Source organism: Episyrphus balteatus, chromosome 2 (genome assembly GCF_945859705.1).
Source record: "Episyrphus balteatus chromosome 2, idEpiBalt1.1, whole genome shotgun sequence".
Classification (NCBI taxonomy): domain Eukaryota; kingdom Metazoa; phylum Arthropoda; class Insecta; order Diptera; family Syrphidae; genus Episyrphus; species Episyrphus balteatus.
This window is the reverse complement of record NC_079135.1, coordinates 1,133,917-1,152,931: the sequence shown is the minus strand read 5'-3', so window position 1 is coordinate 1,152,931 and position 19,015 is coordinate 1,133,917. Positions and strand designations below refer to the sequence as shown.

At 29.7% G+C, this 19,015-nt stretch overlaps 1 protein-coding gene across 2 annotated transcripts in view; it reads left to right on the top strand.

The window, feature by feature from the left end:
* The window catches only part of LOC129912497 (putative mediator of RNA polymerase II transcription subunit 26), a 31,313-nt gene that overhangs the window by 1,269 nt on the left and 11,029 nt on the right, over positions 1-19,015 (top strand). The window contains exons 1-2 of one of the 2 annotated variants that reach the window (XM_055990762.1): positions 5,259-6,068; positions 15,526-18,532. In XM_055990762.1, the coding sequence (XP_055846737.1) occupies positions 15,609-18,532 (2,924 nt within the window). In that variant the 5' untranslated portion in view covers positions 5,259-6,068; positions 15,526-15,608. Of the gene's footprint in view, positions 1-5,258; positions 6,069-15,525; positions 18,533-19,015 lie in introns of those variants that run through there. The other variant, XM_055990763.1, reaches the window with a different exon arrangement.

Sequence of the window (19,015 nt, the reverse complement as noted above, 5' to 3'; positions counted from 1 at the left end):
GTAAATTTTTTATCACCAGAGTTTCTTGCATTCAAGATATTATTTGGGTTTTTGTTTTCTAACCTTATCTGCATTTTTTGTGTGGAATAGCAAAAAAAAAAAAGAAGGAAAGTGTACATACACATGTACACGCTATTAAAGTTTTACATACTTACTTCTCACTCACAGAAATTCACTTTTATTAAAACAACACCAACAAAATAGGACTATTCATGCAACGGTGTAAACCTGGTAAAATGGTAAATGTGGTTAACGAGCTGTCAAACCCATACAAAATTTTGACACATTTACAACGTTTACCCAGAGTTTACACCGTTTCATGAATACCCCAAATATGATATAATAGCTTGGTTATGCCGACTTTTCACGAGTTAATTTTAGCCGCAAGATATGTCGCACGGTTTAAGTCGAGTAGGATTTTTCTATGGCGATTGTCACTTTAGTTTTCTGCGGCTTACGTTCACACGAGTCGAAAAGCTTCGCCGCACGGCAAAAATCGACTCGTGAAAAGTAGGCATTAGTTTATATAGGTAAATGTCATTTTGACAGTGAATCACTCTGATTGAAACACAGATAAGAAGTATAGCTTCAAAAATGTCCCCGTCTGCATGCGTGTCGTTTAAATTAGTTTTTATAAAAAATTTACCACTTTTGCGGTGTCCATGTCAGTTTCGTTTAAATTTCGTTTCACTTTTGACAGAAAAATTTAATTAACGTCTGTTTAATGAATCTGATCCGCACAGAAAAGAACAGAAAAGATTTGAAAAGTACAAGTCTTTGTGTTTCATGAAAAAAACAAGGCCCAAATTGTTCTACAATCTGTCATTTTATGTTTCATGAATTTGTTCAGCACAGAAAAGTTCAAGTTTTTCTGCTCCTACTTTTGGGGTAGAGCAAGTGAGTGAAAAGTGTCAATTGTCAGCTGTTTGTTTGATTGTGAAAAAACAATAAGAGAATATAAGATTTTAAAAATTTCCTACTAGTTTTTGATTGATAACAAAATTAAAATTACGGAAATATTAAAAGTGCTAGTATATCATTTATTTTAGTAAAAAATCATTTCAAGAAATGATTTTTGAATTAAAAATTTTGCAACTGATATAGACAACAGTCAATCTTGTTGAATACGAAGTTTAACTTTTCTGTTCTTTCTTGTTCTGACAGTATTAACAAACTTGTACTGCTCTGATCTGTTCTGTCCTAGAGTTTTTCATTAAACAGACCTCATGTGTGATGGTTTAACATTTTGCCCGTTTCCGTTATCTATTTACTGAAAGCTGACCATTTCTAATTCAAAAAGAAATGTTGTGCTTTCTTTCAAAAACTTTCTTTTAATTTCAAGTTTGACAAATTTGTGTCAGTCCTTTAAAAATTCAATTGCAGCAATGATGGCAAACAATACATAATACAATAAATGTACCAACGAAGTAAAAAATAAATATTTAGATAAGATAGAACTACACGGTCATCGCAATCAGTTAACTCTCTGGAGTAAAAATGACGTCAAAAACTATTTAAAAGTTGTCATGTGGTCGTCCCCATAATATTTTGGGTGACGTCAGAAAGTCAACACTTGTTCCCATAGTTCATTGCAAATCTCAATATGAAACAGGTCAGACTGCAAAAATCTGGGATGTACAAGCCCAAATCAATCGATTCAAAAATTGATTGACCTTTTTAGGCTCATTTTCCAATATAAAAAAAATTATCCTAATGTTGGTTCTGATAAAGACCTCGGTTTTTGTTTGACACGAACAACAAATTACTATTTGAATTCTCATATCTGAATAAAACAAATTCAAAATATGAACAAGAACATATCTACAACGATATCTAAGAGAATGCTTCGCAAATAAAAATGTTTGATCTAATAAAATAACCTAATCCTTGAGATCCAATCCCCAAACAAAATAAACATTATGACCATCAAAAAATAGTAACTTTGACCATGACATGCAAATTCAGTGTTACACAAGTTCTAACAAAAATTGCATTACTCGTATTCATATGTCAATCTATAAAATGAATAGTGCGATATAGTAGGTTGATATACCTACTTACTTACTACTCGTTTTGTATTTATTGCTAAGTTCTTGATTCAATGTCAATGACTGTAAACACAGCTGCTTACGTTATGTCAAATAGCTTACAGTATAAGCAATTAGAAATAAATATTTTAAGTATATATTTCGTTTTTTTGTATTGCTGGATTAAATATTAAGAATTCTTTCCAACAAATTTTACCTTTTTGTTTTGCTTCTTTAATTCCATTAAAAACGCAATTTTTATTTTTATTGTATCGATATATTTCGAGGGCCTTTTTGCCTCATCATCAGGATCTAGTAATAAAAACATGCGACTAATACTAAAATACATTAATAAATTTATAGTTTTACCTACCAAAAATACTAACAATAAATTAATGATTTAATTCGTATCTCTTTTCTTATAAAAATTATACAAATTAAATTTTAACAGACATTTGTTTTGATATAAAAATTTTTTTAAAACATTAAACAAATTTTATAGAAGTATTTAAAGTACAAAAATATCTTAAAAATTTTGAATTTAACTGTTTCTTAAATTGGCATCGACTATTAAATTGTAGTATGTATTTGTGTAATCACGTTTATCAATTTTATAATTACAAACAATTTGTTCATTTTTTATAATTTTAATGGTTTACCTCGTGTATTTGCAACTTAAATTTATTTCTTTCTAACTTTAAAATTTTGCTTCCATCGAAATCAAAAGAATGTCCACTTTCTCTGGCATGATCAGCCAAAGCAGCGAAGTTTTTGTTGATTGACCCTTGAATAATTTTATCGCATTCGTTCTTATGTTGGCTCATTCTTGTTCCCATTTTTTGAATTGTTTCACCTATATAAACTTTTTCACAATTATTGCATTTTACCGAGTAAACTAATCCACTATTTTCTGTTTTATTAATTGTTTGTTTAGTATTTAAGAAAAATTTTGATATTGGTTCTGTTGGTTTCATTGCCGGTTTAACATCTGGTACAAAATATTGGCACACTTTAGCTAGGGACTCACTTAGTTTTGGCACATACGTCATTGTTGAATAAATTTTATTATTAATATCTTTTGTTCGATCATTATTATTAGATAAAAAACAGTAGTTGCTCTGGTCAAATCTTTGTGGTGAAATAATTTTGGCTTGCAAATTTTCATTTTTAACTGATGAAATAAGTTTTTTTATAATGTTTTCTGGATAGTTGTTTTTTCTCAATATGCTTTTTATCCTTATTATGTTTTGGTTAAAAAAGGTCTTATGGCTATAAGAAAATACTTTCCGAATGAAGCTTTTCACCATATTGTATTTCATTTGAGTTGGATGGGCCGAATAAAAAAAATTTTTATATCAAAACAAATGTGTGTTAAAATTTAATTTGTATAATTTTTATAAGAAAAGAGATACGAATTAAATCATTAATTTATTGTTAGTATTTTTGGTAGGTAAAACTATAAATTTATTAATGTATTTTAGTATTAAACGCATGTTTTTATTACTAGATCCTGATGATGAGGCAAAAAAGCCCTTTGAAATATATCGATACAATAAAAATTGCGTTTTTAATGGAATTAAAGAAGCAAAACAAAAAGGTAAAATAATAAATATTTCAACATTATTTACACATTTCTATTTCATTTCATTTACTATTTAATTCATTTAATAATTAAAATGTAAATAAAATTTTTATTGTAATGTTGATTTTTTAATTTATGTTGACTAAACGATTCGAATTTTCTTTTAAATAATTTTTCACCATGAGATTGAATTAATTTAAGGATCTTATTGATAATACGAAAGAAAATAAAATTAAAACATTTGCCATTTATGTGTATGAAGGACTTAAATATTATTTAAACTAAATATTTCTTTTTCTAATTCTGTTCTGGAGTTCAACCTTAACTGGAGACAAAGTGTTGCCAAATATCATCAAAACTCTAAAGAAATTGAAAAAAAACTAACTAGCATTCGAGACTGAAAATTAATACTATAATAGTTGCGTATAAACGCTTTGCCAGTTAGCAAGTTTGATGTTAAAAAGATACAAAAATTATTATAAAAATACTTTGTTTCGTTTTCTCTCCTGCCAAGGGGAGTACTAAATTCGAATTTGTAAAATAATATAATCAAATATACTACCATACAAGGACCTTTTTCAGCGCAAAATTTGATTTTGGTCGATGTAAGGAAAATGTGGTAGCGTTGGCATTCCTTTTTTGGAAGCTATTTTTAATTATTTATTAAAAAAAGTAAATTTTTGAAATTTTGTGTTTAAAATTCATTTATTCAATAACTATTTATTAATAAACAAGAAGTTATGTATGTACTTAGCTTTCTTAAAAGGTATCATCATTATTTAAAAAAAAATTTGTTCGAGTTACTTTTAAGAAAATTGCCCCTTTCTCCTACGAGGCAAATAGACCTCTTTCTCAGAACAATTTTGTTTCTTGTCTCGAGGTCACCTACATATGTACATAGCAAATTTTACGTTTTATCCTTCTATCGAATTTTATGTTGATCAACATGAAGAAAAAAATTTTAAAATCGTGGCAACCCTATGTTATAACATAAGTGTAAAGGCAACTCTGTGCCAATGTTCACGAAAAGAACATTACCTTAATTTGTGCGTATAACCTATATTTAAACTCGATGCATAAACAAAACCATTGCTGGGATATGAAGTGGCAGCTATAGCATATTTTGTTTAGTTCAGCTTCAGAAATATACTGCATTATGAATTTGACCGGTATGTAGGTCTGCTCATCTCTTCCAAGCCAACTTCTAAACTACTTATCGAAATTTGACAAATGAGGTATCATTGTAAACATCTTTCTCGTCCGCTAGTTATAGGCTACGATAAATTCATGTAAAATTGCCTACCCAAACAAAAAATGCACTCTAAGAGTAATAAGTGGCATATGACCACTCATTTCCGATAGTAATATTTTCTTGTTTTATACTTTTTAGAACTTAACTCGAATTTTAGTTTTTGAACTTATTTTCAATTAATAATCAGTCAAAGGTTATTTGAAGGTTAGCGATTGAGTAACTCAATATGATTAAACCTAGATGAGTGTGATTTTGTTATAATTTCAACAACAAATCAATAAAAAAAAAAGGTACAAAATTTCTGTTAAATGATAACACCCATAATTAAAATTCATCCCCATGCGGCCAGAGATGGCATCCACTTGTGTGCATCAAATCAAGTTGGCACAACAAAACTCACTCAATTCTACTCTCATCCATACCTGTTAACAGGTATAAAGTATAACTCACTCATTTTAGTCGAATTCGAATCGAACAACGTAAACTTGCCAGCGAAAGTGATAACAAAAAACAACTTCAAAGAATTTCATACTCTTCTCATATATGCCAAGTGCCCTGACTGCTGCCGCTGATGCCGCTGCCAACCATAAGTAGTAGAGTAGTACCTACAATTTTTATTACGTATCAACCAGGTTTTTTGTGGTATCACTGGCAGTGGCACTGGTTTGGTAGATAGATCGAGGTATTGGTTGGTATCTGGTTGGTATCTCTCAGCGCAAACAAAACAGTCAGAAAACTGGGCAAGTTCACTGTTTTGAACGTCTCCAGCTCGCTGTGGAATGTCAGTTTCGTGCTAACACTCGTCGTCGGGTGACCGTGGTATTTTTTCATATTCATTTCATTCGTGCTAGCGAAGAGAAAGAACTTACCTCCGTGAATAATTTTGAATTAGAAATGATGTCAAACTAGAGACTGGCACAAAAATGTCAGTTATTTGAGCGCAATTTTTGTATCTTTCTTTATTTTCTTTATGAAAGTACGGTCTTGATGTTATGAGAGATAGTAAATTTTGCAGCAAGTGCGTTGTGAGACCGAAAAAAGGATACGTTATGATGTGCTCCTCAGAGTGCCATGTTTTCAGCGAAGGAAAGTGTTAGTGATGATGATGATGAAAGAAATGATATGGATGCCATTCCAGAGTGAAATAATTGCCCAATACTGTATGTACCAATACATAACACGAATCGAACACGGAAAATAATTCAAGGTGTGTGTTGTTGATGGTGCTGGTGTTAATAGCTTAAAGCCGAAATTAGTAGAACAAGGCTTTTCTATTTATTTATATTTTTCTGTGTTGTCTGTCGATGGTCGCTATAATACCAAGTAATTCAACGAATGGGCAAATGGGGGTTGCTATGTTCGTCCCCTTAATTCGTTTGGGGTGTGCTATAGCCTTTGGCACACTACTCTATGAGCAACCCTTAAAGCACCACATTTTTATTACCTGTCGTCTATACACCTGTATTTGAACATGTTTTTTTTTTTATTTGGTTGTTGGTTTAATAAGTTTTGTTTTGGACAGAAATCACCATTTATAAGTTAGTTCTGTGCGAGGTTTTTACTTACGTGGTTGCTATTGAACATGAGCACACAAAAGAAAAAAAAAATGCAAATAAACCTGAAATTAATATAAACAAAAATACCTATCAAAAAACGGAAGAATTCGTGATATCTCTATAATATTCATTCAAATTGGATTTAAATAAAAACACAAAAATATTTAAAAATTTATATCAACAGAAGATTCAAAAAAGTGTTTGTATATTATTGGATTAATAAATAATTATTTGTTTGTATGATTGTGTGTATGTAAATGTAGAAGCCATAACAATGATTCGTTTAAGAACACATAGATTGACTGACCTTAATAACGGATAGGGATATATTCGTCATTTCTTATACTATACTCGTAGAGTTACTATGCTTTTCATTAATTCAACAAACGAAGGAGAAGTTTTTATTTTATTTATTTTCCATTTTGAGGTGTGACATATACGCAGTTATATAGTTATAACGCGATTTTCACAATTGTAAATAAAACAACATTTATATATTTGCTTTTTTATGGAAGGAGGTCAATAACTTTTGATGTTAATTTGCATACCTGTCATTTAAGTGGTGCTAACTAGAATAAGTTTTCTTTTCTCTTTCGATAATACAATGCTTTGTTTTTTAATAATTAAAGTATATTCAGTTGGATCTTTATCAAGGTGTATCGAAATATTTAATACAATAATTATATTTATTTTTCATAAATTGGAATTTTAAATAATAAACAATATAATCTCAAAGAATGGCAATTTGTTAAAAATGCTTTTAATTCACCTACATAAATCTTTAAAGTAAATTAAAGAAAACTTAAGTGTTTAATTTTAAAATTATGTTTTTCAAAGAATAATAAAATTTGTTTAGAATTTTGTTCATAGATTTCGTTTTATGTGTTATCAAAATAGCAATTCCTATTTTAATTAGGCTTATTTGGTGCATTATGACAGCTCCAGAGTTTGTCTTTGATAGATGAAATTTTTTATTGATTTGTGTCGTTAATTAACATCAATTTTTTTTTTTCAAAGACCAAAATATTTTTACAAATATTTTTTACCTTTTAATTACCCCAAATTCACTTTCCAACGCACAGTGGGGCACCTTGTATGGGAGACCGGAAAAAACTCAATTAAGACTAAACTAATGAACCAATTTTCATGAAATTTACAGGAAAGGTAGCTAATAGCAAGACAAACCTGTATCAATGACCAACCATTGCCACGACCACTCAGAAAAAAATTATATTAAAAAATCTGAAATCAAGTTTTTGCTGCTGTAAATGACTTACTTCCAATCACTTTTTTACTAGAAAAATCAATTTCTTTTGAGTTTATTTGAACATTTTATTAATAAATACCGTTTAAATTTTACATAAATCGAAAAAAAAAATCAAAAATTTTCAAAGAAGGAAAAGTATCAAAAAACAGTAGGTATAACATTTTTTTCAAAATTTAACTTTTTTGGAAACTTTTTTTTTCCTTGGTTAGTTCTAAAATATAAACGGCTACCAAGCCTAAACTTTTCCTTCAATTAGCGGAACATTCCATTAAATCATTCTATCTTTTTTTGGAGACAAGTGGAACTAAAGATAAGAGAGGCTTCAAATAACCAGTTTTACTGTATTGCGATTCCGATAGTTATAAATAAAGTCAAAAAAGTGGCTTAGTAAAAAAACATTTGTTTTAATAGGTAAATGTGCAATGCAGGTTTCATTTACACAAACTCCTGATCCCAACAGCGACTAAATTGCGAAAAACTTTAAAATTATGGGTTTAACATTTTTTTTTGCAATCTTATCAAAAATTTTGGGTTGTTTCGCAAAACGGACTTCACATTCAGATTCAGCATACCAAAATACATTTAGAAAGATTTGTCTGGCGAAAATAGTTGCTTATTTTGTTTGCCTTATTTTTTTTTTGCTTTTTTGGAATAACTTTTTCAGATTGAAATTGCTATAAAAACCGAATACGGACGTGTTCGGGTGAGATTTTTTCTGAAAACTATTGCTGAAATTTAACACTATCTAACGAAACCTATCCGCCAACAGAGGCAAACAGAGGAAGTACATAGTTAAAACCTTAATGTGAACATAAAAAGTCACTAAAATGGAATGTTTTTTGTCAAAAAAATCGTATTCAATTCTTTTTCGCTAAACTAATGTACCATTGTTTGTCAATTTCTTTTAAGCCTATTTACAAAAAAAGTTGGTTCAAACCTTGAAATTATACGGTAGGTAGATCATTTTGAAACTACTTGTATTTTTATCAGTTTTCACTATTTTTCAATTTTGAGCGATAATCTCCAGGCCCACAATTTTTTTTTTTGAAAAACAGTTTCCATTTTCTGATTCTTCAACTAATTTACTGTTAGAAACACGTGCAGTATCAAAATAAATCGTACTTCCGAAAGTTGGGTTTTTTCCGCCTTTTCCCCACTGTGCAACGTCACGTACATACAAATCTGCCTTTTTTATTTGAATTTTTTAAAACGACAAGTTTTAAGACAAGTACTATCTTTTGATGATTTTTTTTTTTTTTCAAAAACCATTATTAACGGTAAGATTCATAGTTCATTCCATTCTTTATTTCAAATCTGAACTTCTTCCAAACAACAAATTCAATCTCAACAAAAATTTTAAACAAAAGCATTTTTACAGTTTAAACATAAATCGAAAAATTAATTTTTGGATTTCATAAAAAAAAAATTAACTTTGTTTTGTGAAATGGGACACTGAATTTTTATGAAATTTTGGTTTGGAATAGAAGTATATATACCAACTTTTTTGTTGAATTTTTTTATTTTTCAAAAATTTGTCTACAAAAATGAGTTTTTTAAAAAACCGGTTCTAACGAGATTTTTTCTTAAAATACATCTTAATGAAATTGCATACTTTTTATATGGAGCTCAAATTCGTTTAAGAAATTGTTTTTTTTTTTTTTTTTCATTCAAAAACGAATTTTATGTAATATTTTTTTTTTCATATTTTACACTTACCAAATTTTAAAAGAGGCATACAAAGTTTCAAAAAACTTGAACTCTTAAAGCAAGTTTGTGCTACCCAGTCGTTTAAAAAAGCTGTATTTTGATAGATTCTAATTGTTTCATTTATGCGGGTAATCTGACAATTTCTAAAACTTTTTATAATTTTTAAGATTAATGGAAGCTTCATTTTATAGCTGCCGTGTGTGTAAATGTTTATCATTTAATATCAAAAATATTAAGTCATTTCGATTTTGTCGCGTCTTTTTCTTAAAAGTAGGTAACTCATTTTTGTATTTGAGTTTTTTTTTTTTTTTTTTTGTACGGAAATTCAGTTAACATTTCTTTAACGAAGATTTTAATAGTTTACAGTTAAACGTGAGAAAAACGTTTGTGCATATAATATTGTACTATCTTCAGTGTACAAAGTGTTGTGAATATCTCCTACTTAACGTAACACATAAACTGCAATTCGATCCTAACATAATATTCAGAAAGGCGGAAAATTCAATTTAATTGTTTTCGCATGCAAAACATTTCTTTCAAGCAAGTTAATCAAATTGTAGTTTTAGCTCCCTGGTTTAATTAATTATGGAATAAAAGCATTAAGTACACGTGTTGATCGTGGTAAGCCAAGGTACTTAGCTTAAGGATATTATATACAAAGATTGCACGATGACCTATTAAAATAGTCACTTACGATTATGTATTTGAATGAAAATTTAAATATGCTTTCAAATGTTGTTAGCCAATAGTTATTTAGTGCCTTCGGTGTTGTTATCATCAATTAACTTCATTAGAAAGTTTAAACTCATCTTTCATTCTTTTACTATTTTTTTTTTCTAAATTGTAATTATGAAAAGATGATTTACATTTATATGGAAATTTTGCAGGCTTCAAATTATAGTTTTTTTTAAAGTGTTTTTTTTTTTTTTCTAGTACTTGAATATACCTAGAAATGGATACAAATATTCTGTTTTAAGTAAACTGGAAGAAAACGTGAAAATTTTTAAAGTTTTTTGCTATTTACTCACAAGTTTGAAGGTGTAATTGACTTCAGACTCAGATTCAGTGCGTCAAAATACATTATGATAGGTAGGTCCGGTCAAAAGTACTGCTTTTTCTTGTGGTCGTTCTTATTTTAACTCTGTCTCAAGACTATTTTTTTTTTACCACCCGTGACGGAAAAATACCGTCTATTTCCAAAAATAGTAAAATTGACATATTTTTCTTTGCACAGTTTAATAAACAAATTCTACTAATGGATCTAATGGGTAGAATTTGAAAAAGAAACTGTAAATTAATTGTACAAGTATCCCACCAGTTTTAATTGTAGACATTTGTAAAATTTCAATGATAATGTAAATTTCTAAAAGTAAAGTGTAATACCTAGACACCATTTTTCAAATTGCACGTGCATAGAATACCCAAAATAGATTTGAAACATAATCAATTTTCGAAAACAAGAGCGAAACAAGAAATCACATTAAAATTTGTTGACATTATTTAAATCCTATATTATTATGTAAATCTAGCGAATTCCAGTCTTTAATTCTCATCAGTTAATTGCTTAAGACATATCCTTGCTTATTTAAGTGTCCTTCTGTAAGAAAAAAATAATTTGGTAATGATTACATAGCCGGCCGTCAGATATTTCAAACTGACCAACTATAAAATAATGTCAATTTGTTTATTTGCTTCGTTAGCTTAAGAGAAATCGAAAATAACTGGAACACATTTGACGTGTGTTTAATGCGATTAAGCTTTAAGTCAGTAGACCTCCAGATGAAGAACTTACAAGAAAAATCGATAATAAACTTACTTTTCACACGATATTTCCTCTTTGAATGTTTTCCTTTTTTTTCCACCATTATGCTTTTAAAAAGGTTTACATAATATGCCACTTGTTGAACTATATTTGTTTTATTTTTCTTTTGGTTTTCCTAGAAAAAATTATTTTGAAATCAATAGAGTGTAGAAATGCACAAAAAAAAGTGGTAAAACAAAACTTCATGCTTTAATAATACTCGTATAACTTCTTACAACTTGATTTTTAACTTCAATTAACCTTCATTTTTTTTTTCATTATCATTCCCATGACTTTTATATATTCTGCAGAGTTGACGCTTTTTTTCAAGTAGACAAAGAATAACAGTATTTATTGAAACTTTGGTTCGTTTAGAAAATGAATCGTTTGAATTTACATATAATTTATTCATTCTATTCTTGATCAAAACAAAATTTCACTTTTATTTTCTTTTGATAACGGTCATTGTCACGAACTATAATAAATTTAATAATAATATAATTCTGACCAACAAATGTATATTGAGTTGAGTATGTTTGTAAACGTCGAAATAGAACTTATGAGAGTGACAAAAGGAAGATAGAAAAAGTTAGATAAAACAATTAAAGGGGATAATGTTTCAAAGTGTCTGTTTCGAACCTAAAAGTTTTGGATTGTAGCAGCTGGTTCGACTTGATTTACAATATGAGTAACCAAATATAATAATTAAAAATCTCTCTGTATGACACATTTGTGCAGATTGATTTCTTAGGAATGTATCCCCTCGAAACCGGAACCATGCAAACCTATTAGGAATGATAAAACGTGTTATCACTAAGCACTTCTAAAAAAACACGAAACAGATACAAACATTACTTTTTTGTTGTTGTTTTCTATATCAGTTCTTTTAATTAATAAAATTGTGTTTTATTTTAAATTGTTTTTCGATAACAACAAAGATACTGCTCTTATCTTTAAATCTATCTCTGAAGGACGTAATGAAAATGACTCACAATCTGTACAATATAATCTTTTTTTTGCAAAAGTTAAATCTAATATTTTTTTTTTAGAAATTAGCAAACATTTTATTTATAATCTTCATATCAGATCCATATATTCAACTTGTGGAGCCATTTTCATTATAATGTGTAATTTCATAATTATATGTGCACATTTTGTTTGTTTAGCTGACAAATTTTTGATCTGCATTGTAATGGAAATTATATTTAGAAAGGTACATTATAATAGTAGTTAGAAAATCTAATACAAATTTTAAATTCATTTTTAGATGGAAAACCCATCAAGGGAAAAGTTATCACAAGGTTCTCTTGATTGAATGTTCCTCACGAAGAGATAAGTGGAAATTTATACAATTAAGGAAAAAAAAGGAAAGGAATACATTGCTTTTTTTGTGCTGTCAGGTTTTTGAGACATTTTAATATAAACAACATTACAACACGCAGTTTTATGTACTTTTGACATTGAATTACAGTAGTGCGAAATATTTACATTATGCATTCTAAAGAAATTTTAGTGGCTAACAAAACAAAACGATTTTTTGACGGGAATGCAAATTTGCTTAAGCTTAATACATCAAACATACATAATTTCAAAAAATTTAAAAATATTCAAACTTTTATTTCTATGAGAAAAAAACATCATGAACAAACAACTAGCACTGAACAGAACGTCTTTTTACTTGCGATATAGGTACTATAGGGCAAGTTTAGGATTCGTAAAAAAAATCGAACTCGAGATAACAATTTTACATGACATTACGATGATGGAGAATGCCAAAAAAGTGGGTCCGGCAATTCTGTCTGTCTGTCTGTCTGTCTGTCTGATGTCTGTCTGTGTGTCTGTCTCTATCTGGAGCTGCAGCCTAAACGAGTGAAGTGATTTTCTTCAAACTTGGTAGTTAGCAGTTTTTGGTGATTCCCTAGAGGGGAAATTGAAATTTTTTTTTTATGACCAAAACTAACGGTACCTGCCATATAACGGAAATAGAAAAGTTAATTTTTTTCAAAAACGGCTCTAACGATTTTGATTAAAATTTTTGTGTGTAGTAAGAGCCAACTTTTTAAATAAAATAATTATTTTTTGTACCGTTATTAACGGTACCTGTCATAGAACGGGTTTTTTCATTTCTGAATATCTCGTACAACATTAACCCGATTTAAATGAAAATTTTTATACAAACGTGTGTAAGTAAAGATAATATTAAAAATTTAGAAAATTTTCAAAAAACGCATTTTTGGATTTTTAAAAAATATTTCAAAAATTTTTTTTGAAAAATCAATTTTTTGAAAACGGATCAATGAAAAATTTTGAAATTTAGTTTTTATGTGTAAATTAATTATTTCTTTAAAATGGCATACCAACTTTTTTTTTGAAAAATGTTAAAAAATTTGTATACATAAAAAATTATTTTTTTAAAAAACGGCTCCTACAATTTTCGAAAATTTTTTTCTAAAAATACCTTTTTATACAAGAAATAAAATGGCATATTTGTTTTTTGTTTTAAGATAATTTAAAACGGAGTTTAATTAATTATAAAAACAGATTTAATTTTTTTTATACTACTTATAAAATTTCTTCAAAATATCAAATTTTAAATTTCTTGAATAAAAAGCTTTAACATTATATTTACTTTAAGCATAAGAGCAAGTACGTGCGACCCCAGTCGTGCAATTTATTTCTAGAGAATACAAACCAATTTAAGCACATATCGAATTGTAAGAAGGAGTATCAATTCTGCATTTCAGTTGCCTTACTACAAATGAATGCTTTTTGTACTCATACCAATCGAAATCAAAGGACACCAAACTTGTATTTAGATGGTGCCATATTAGTACATAGTATAAAAGCAGCGGGTAAGCAATACACTTCAAACGATACATTATTTATCGAACTTAGAAGTTGCATTATTTTGACCAGCACGTTTTGTACTACAACATACTAAAATTTAATCAAAACTGGGGCTAGGAACACACATGTGGGGAAAATTTTCAAATTTTTAGGCGATGCATGTGTGTTCACAGGCATTGAAATCCTTTTGATCCATTTTTGATACTGAATAGTCGCTCGAACAAAATCGCAAATATGTGCCCATTATTATGAAAGTGGACTTAGTCACTTTTTGCTTAAAGAAAAACTTACATAATAATGTTCTTATAACGATATAATTGTATTTCTTTCATAAAATCACTCAAGGAGCAATAAAGAAGTTTATTTACAGCAATTTCGCTTTCAAATAAACTTTACCCCTTTTAATTATTATTTTTAGGCTAGATTTGATCGTATTTTTAGGAGTGACTTAAGCCACTTTTCCCATACTACAAGTCGTCCCTTATAGTCCAAAGAAAAATGTCTGATGATCTATGTATAAAAAATAAAGTGAAACATAAAGAAAAAAGTAAAATTTTTCAACAGTTTCGGGTTCAAATATGAGGCGTTCAGAATAATAATAATGGGTCAAGTCCAATTCTCTATAGGTTGGATAATTTAAGGTCTGAAAAATTAAGGGTTTTGTTGTATATCAAATAGAATGAAGGAAAGAAATTCTGGAGATATATTGCTATTGATCTGTTAAACATTTAATTCAAAAGTTCCTTTAGTTCCTGGAAAAAAAAGCATCCCAAACTCCAAATTCCAAATAAGTCAACATTATGAAAATTATTGGCCCATTATAAAAAGCTTGAATTCGAAATTATTAACAAAATCAGGAAAAAATCCGATTACCTAAATTATTTTCTTTTCTTTAAAAAGTGACCCTCATTGAAGGAATGTGTGGAAAAAATTCTTAAAGAAATCTCTCATTATGACTTTGTGTTAATTCATTGTTCTGAATCAAAGAAAAATATATATTTTCATTTAAATTTTCTTAAAAAAAAAAAAGATTCATTCGCTTTTGTAGTCTCTGTCTCCATTTTTCCCCATTTTATCACAAAGAAATTCAAATAAAACAATTCGCCAGCTAAAAACCACCTGCATACGAATATAAAACGATGTGTCAATGTAAACAATTGAATTTTTTTTATATAATCTCAGATAATAATGGCTGAGGTTTATTTTTTTTTTGTTTTTATTTAATAATTATTACTGCCGATAGCGTATATAAATTTTATCAATTGGTATTCCAAGAAGAGTATAATACTTTATTATGCCAAAATTAAAAAAAAAAAAAACAATAATCGACTAGCCTATAGACGACCTTACCGAAGGTGACCAATTAATATTCAAAGATTGTAATACTTCAATCGTCCAAAATTAACTTTCACCTTCATTATACAGTGAAGACAATGTTTAAAGACATAAGTTTAATGTATTATTGTTTTCCTTCTCTCATTTACAGGGGTTCATTAACCAGCTTGCATCATCACCAATTATTATTATTACATTTTGTGACTGATAATTCGTCAATAAAAACTCACAAATATGTTCAAGAATACAAAACCATTATCAGCAACACCAATTGCTGCTAATGATGATGGAAATGAGTTCAACAAATATACCAAAACTAGGTTACTACATACCAGAGGAAACCCCATTTTTAGTTGGATAAAGAATTCATGCAATAACAACAACAACAACAACGAAGACAAACCAAACTCCAAGCCAAATATTATCTTATCTTCTGACCAAATTAATAATAAACAAAATAACAATAATAACAAAGAGAATAATAATTCAAGTCAACCTGAACTAAGAGGTGTTCAGAATTTAAGACATCTCTGGAATTCAAGAATCACAAAAGCTGCCAAAGCTCTCACTCCTGCCAAAAGCTACGGTTGCCTGTTGCAAGAAGAAAAACCACCTCCACCTGACATTACACGTGCTTTGAGTGTTCATAATATTATTGAAAGCCTTGAGAATTCATCATCATCGAACAGGTCGGCGAAAGATAACTTTTACAAGTACAAAACTGCAGCTACCTTTGAGAAAAATCGATGTCAAAGCGCAAGTCCTGCTGCCACACCAATTCACGCTCTCTCCAGTCTTCGTCTAAGTTTTAATAATAACTCTCAAATTATAGGATCCACTAAGGGTGGAGTAGATAAAACACAGTGGATGCGTCGCGACGACATAATGGTTCCGAAAAAAGAGGAATCTCCTCTGTTCCCACAGGAAACCAACGACGACGATGATAAGACCAACATGAATACAATAAAAACGCCTCATATGATGGAGGCAACACCTGCCACCCCTCAAGTGCCATCGTCGTCGTTGTTGCAGGCTGTTATCGACGACGACGCTTGCGATAACAAAAGCGGCGAACACAATCATTCCATCAGTGAGACGCAAGACACGGAGGAAGGTTCACATTGCTCTTTGAATTCGCTGCGTAGTTTGGAAACAACATCAACGTTGACGACAACTCCAACGACAACAACGACGACAGTATCGCGTAGAAAAAATGTTAATTCCACTCGCAAATACAGTTTCAAAACTCAAGTGAAAAGCTATCATTCCCCCCGCAAAATGCCTTATTACAATGGCACCAATGCTAGCAATAAAGTTGCCAAACTAACCCAGCAATTTAATGAAATTATACAAAAAGATAAAAAAATATTGGACGAAGTGAAGCGAAACAATGGAATTCTTATTTCTCGCGGTGGTCACGTTTATAAAGTTATTGACAATTCAGATGCAATGACTATAGAGCCTTCATCGGTACCAACAACAACAGTGTTGCCAAATAGTCATGATAAAGAAATAACTTCTAGTCCGCCGGTAAAAAATATTGTTCAACGAGCTATAAAAACGTTTGAAAGTAAAACAAGTGAAAAGCCGAAATTACCTTTAAAGAGTGCTCAAGTTTTACGTAAAAAGAAGGAACTTGTATCTCGAAAAGAAATTAAAAACGAACTGAAATCGGTAGTTTTAGAAGAAATTCAAGAAGAAACTAAGAATTCTGATGATAAAGGTTTTCAACCGGGCGCCAAACGATTAGAGAATGACTTTAGTTTGAGAGTGAATAATGTAGTAGAATTATTAGAAGGTAATAGAATAAGAACAAAGACTGAAATAAAATTAAATACAAACAATGGTGCTAGTATGAAGAACTCTAAACTGGTGAAAAATAGTTTAGATTCCAAATTTCATTTCGAAGGAATTTTCGACAAAGAACCTTGTAATTCAGAAGATACTGCTGACTCCAGAGAACAGCAGCCGAAAATTTTAGAAAATTTGAACGAAACAGATTCAAAATTAACCGAAGATACTTCCCGAATAGAAACAGAACTAATTGAAGATTGTCAAGACACTTCGGATAGTGTTTCGGAAGTTCAAAAAGATTCTTCCGAAGTGCTGCCAGAGGAAATGATATTAAATGCATTGGAAGAAGTGAATCATAAAATTGAATCACTTTGCTCGAGGCAATTTGACTTAGGGCATAATGATCCAGAGGAACCAGTCAATGTCAATGCAGAGGAAACCGTACTAAATGAGGCTATTAACACGAGTTTAGTTGATCAAATTCAACTTGCTAACGATGTTGAAGAAGAAGTTAAGAAAAACGAAGAAGTAGTTATTAAAGATGATCAACAGAGTGAAAGCAAAATACAAGTTCAACATAAAACTGATGAAGAAAGTATTTACGAGTTTATAGCAACAGAAACGAAAACAATTACAGGCTTTAGTTCTAGCACTCCAATTCAACCACAAAAATCATTTCTCTTTTGTAATAAGAGAAAGATTCTTCAAGCTCAAGAAGAAAAAAAGAGTGACTCCTCCGAAAACTATGAATCTATTAATGGATCTAGTGATTCAAAGCCATTTAGTGACTATGGATATGAAATATGTGAGACACCAGCAGAAGCGCCAGCACCACCTAGACCGAGAAAAGAATCAACAGAGTCACAAAGAAATACCACAGATAAACTGCCAGAACTGCCAAATCCAAAACGAATAATACCCAAAAAATTATTCACTACTGTTTTGACAACAAATGACTTATCATCAAGGACAAGTGATTCGGGGAGTATTAACGACGAGGATAGTATTTATGATACCATCAAAAGCAGTCCACATTGTTATGAATCGGTTAAGTCTGCGAGAGAAAAGGACTACAAGTGTGCTGATACAGTTTCGCTAACATCGAATGGCTATGAGAGTATTAACAACTATCGAAGACGTTCCATTTTGGGTAATGCCGAATCAAGTTCAACTATTTCATCGGATCATAAGACGAATAGTCTTTATGAAGTATCGATGGTAAATGGATTACTTGCTGGTGGCGGTGGGAGTCACAATTATTCACATTCATACATCACATCAAGTGAGAATAGTGATGATTGGGTGGACATTTCGGATAGTGAAGTCAATGCGTATGATCAGATGGGGAAACAACAATTTATTGTGTGAGTATTAACCTTAGTATAATAGTTAAATATATAATTTTCTTAAATTTAAAATTAGGTTTAGTTAAGTGATACTTTGTACAAAACTTTAAAAATATTATAAAGGAGTCTTTATAGTTTTTTAAAAGATAGAAAAACTTTCCCATCGCAAAAAGGTTACTCATACGCCACCGTGACTGTTTAAATTTAAACTCTTAAAGTTGATAACAGACTTTAATAAAAAATATTAATATTGGTCGTTCGAAATGTTTCATATGGGTTTATTCTAATATTTTAATGGATATTTTAACAGTCTTTTGAGCGTTAAGGCCCTACTATAATAAGCATAAATTCGCATAAGCTTTTGTCAAAATGGAAAGAACTGCTTCTTCATGTTTGAAGAGTCAGCATATTAACAATTTATCTTTAAAAATATGTACATTAGACTGATTCAAAAAAAAAATTGAACGCTCTACAAAGTTGCATTTATAAAATTAAAAAAAA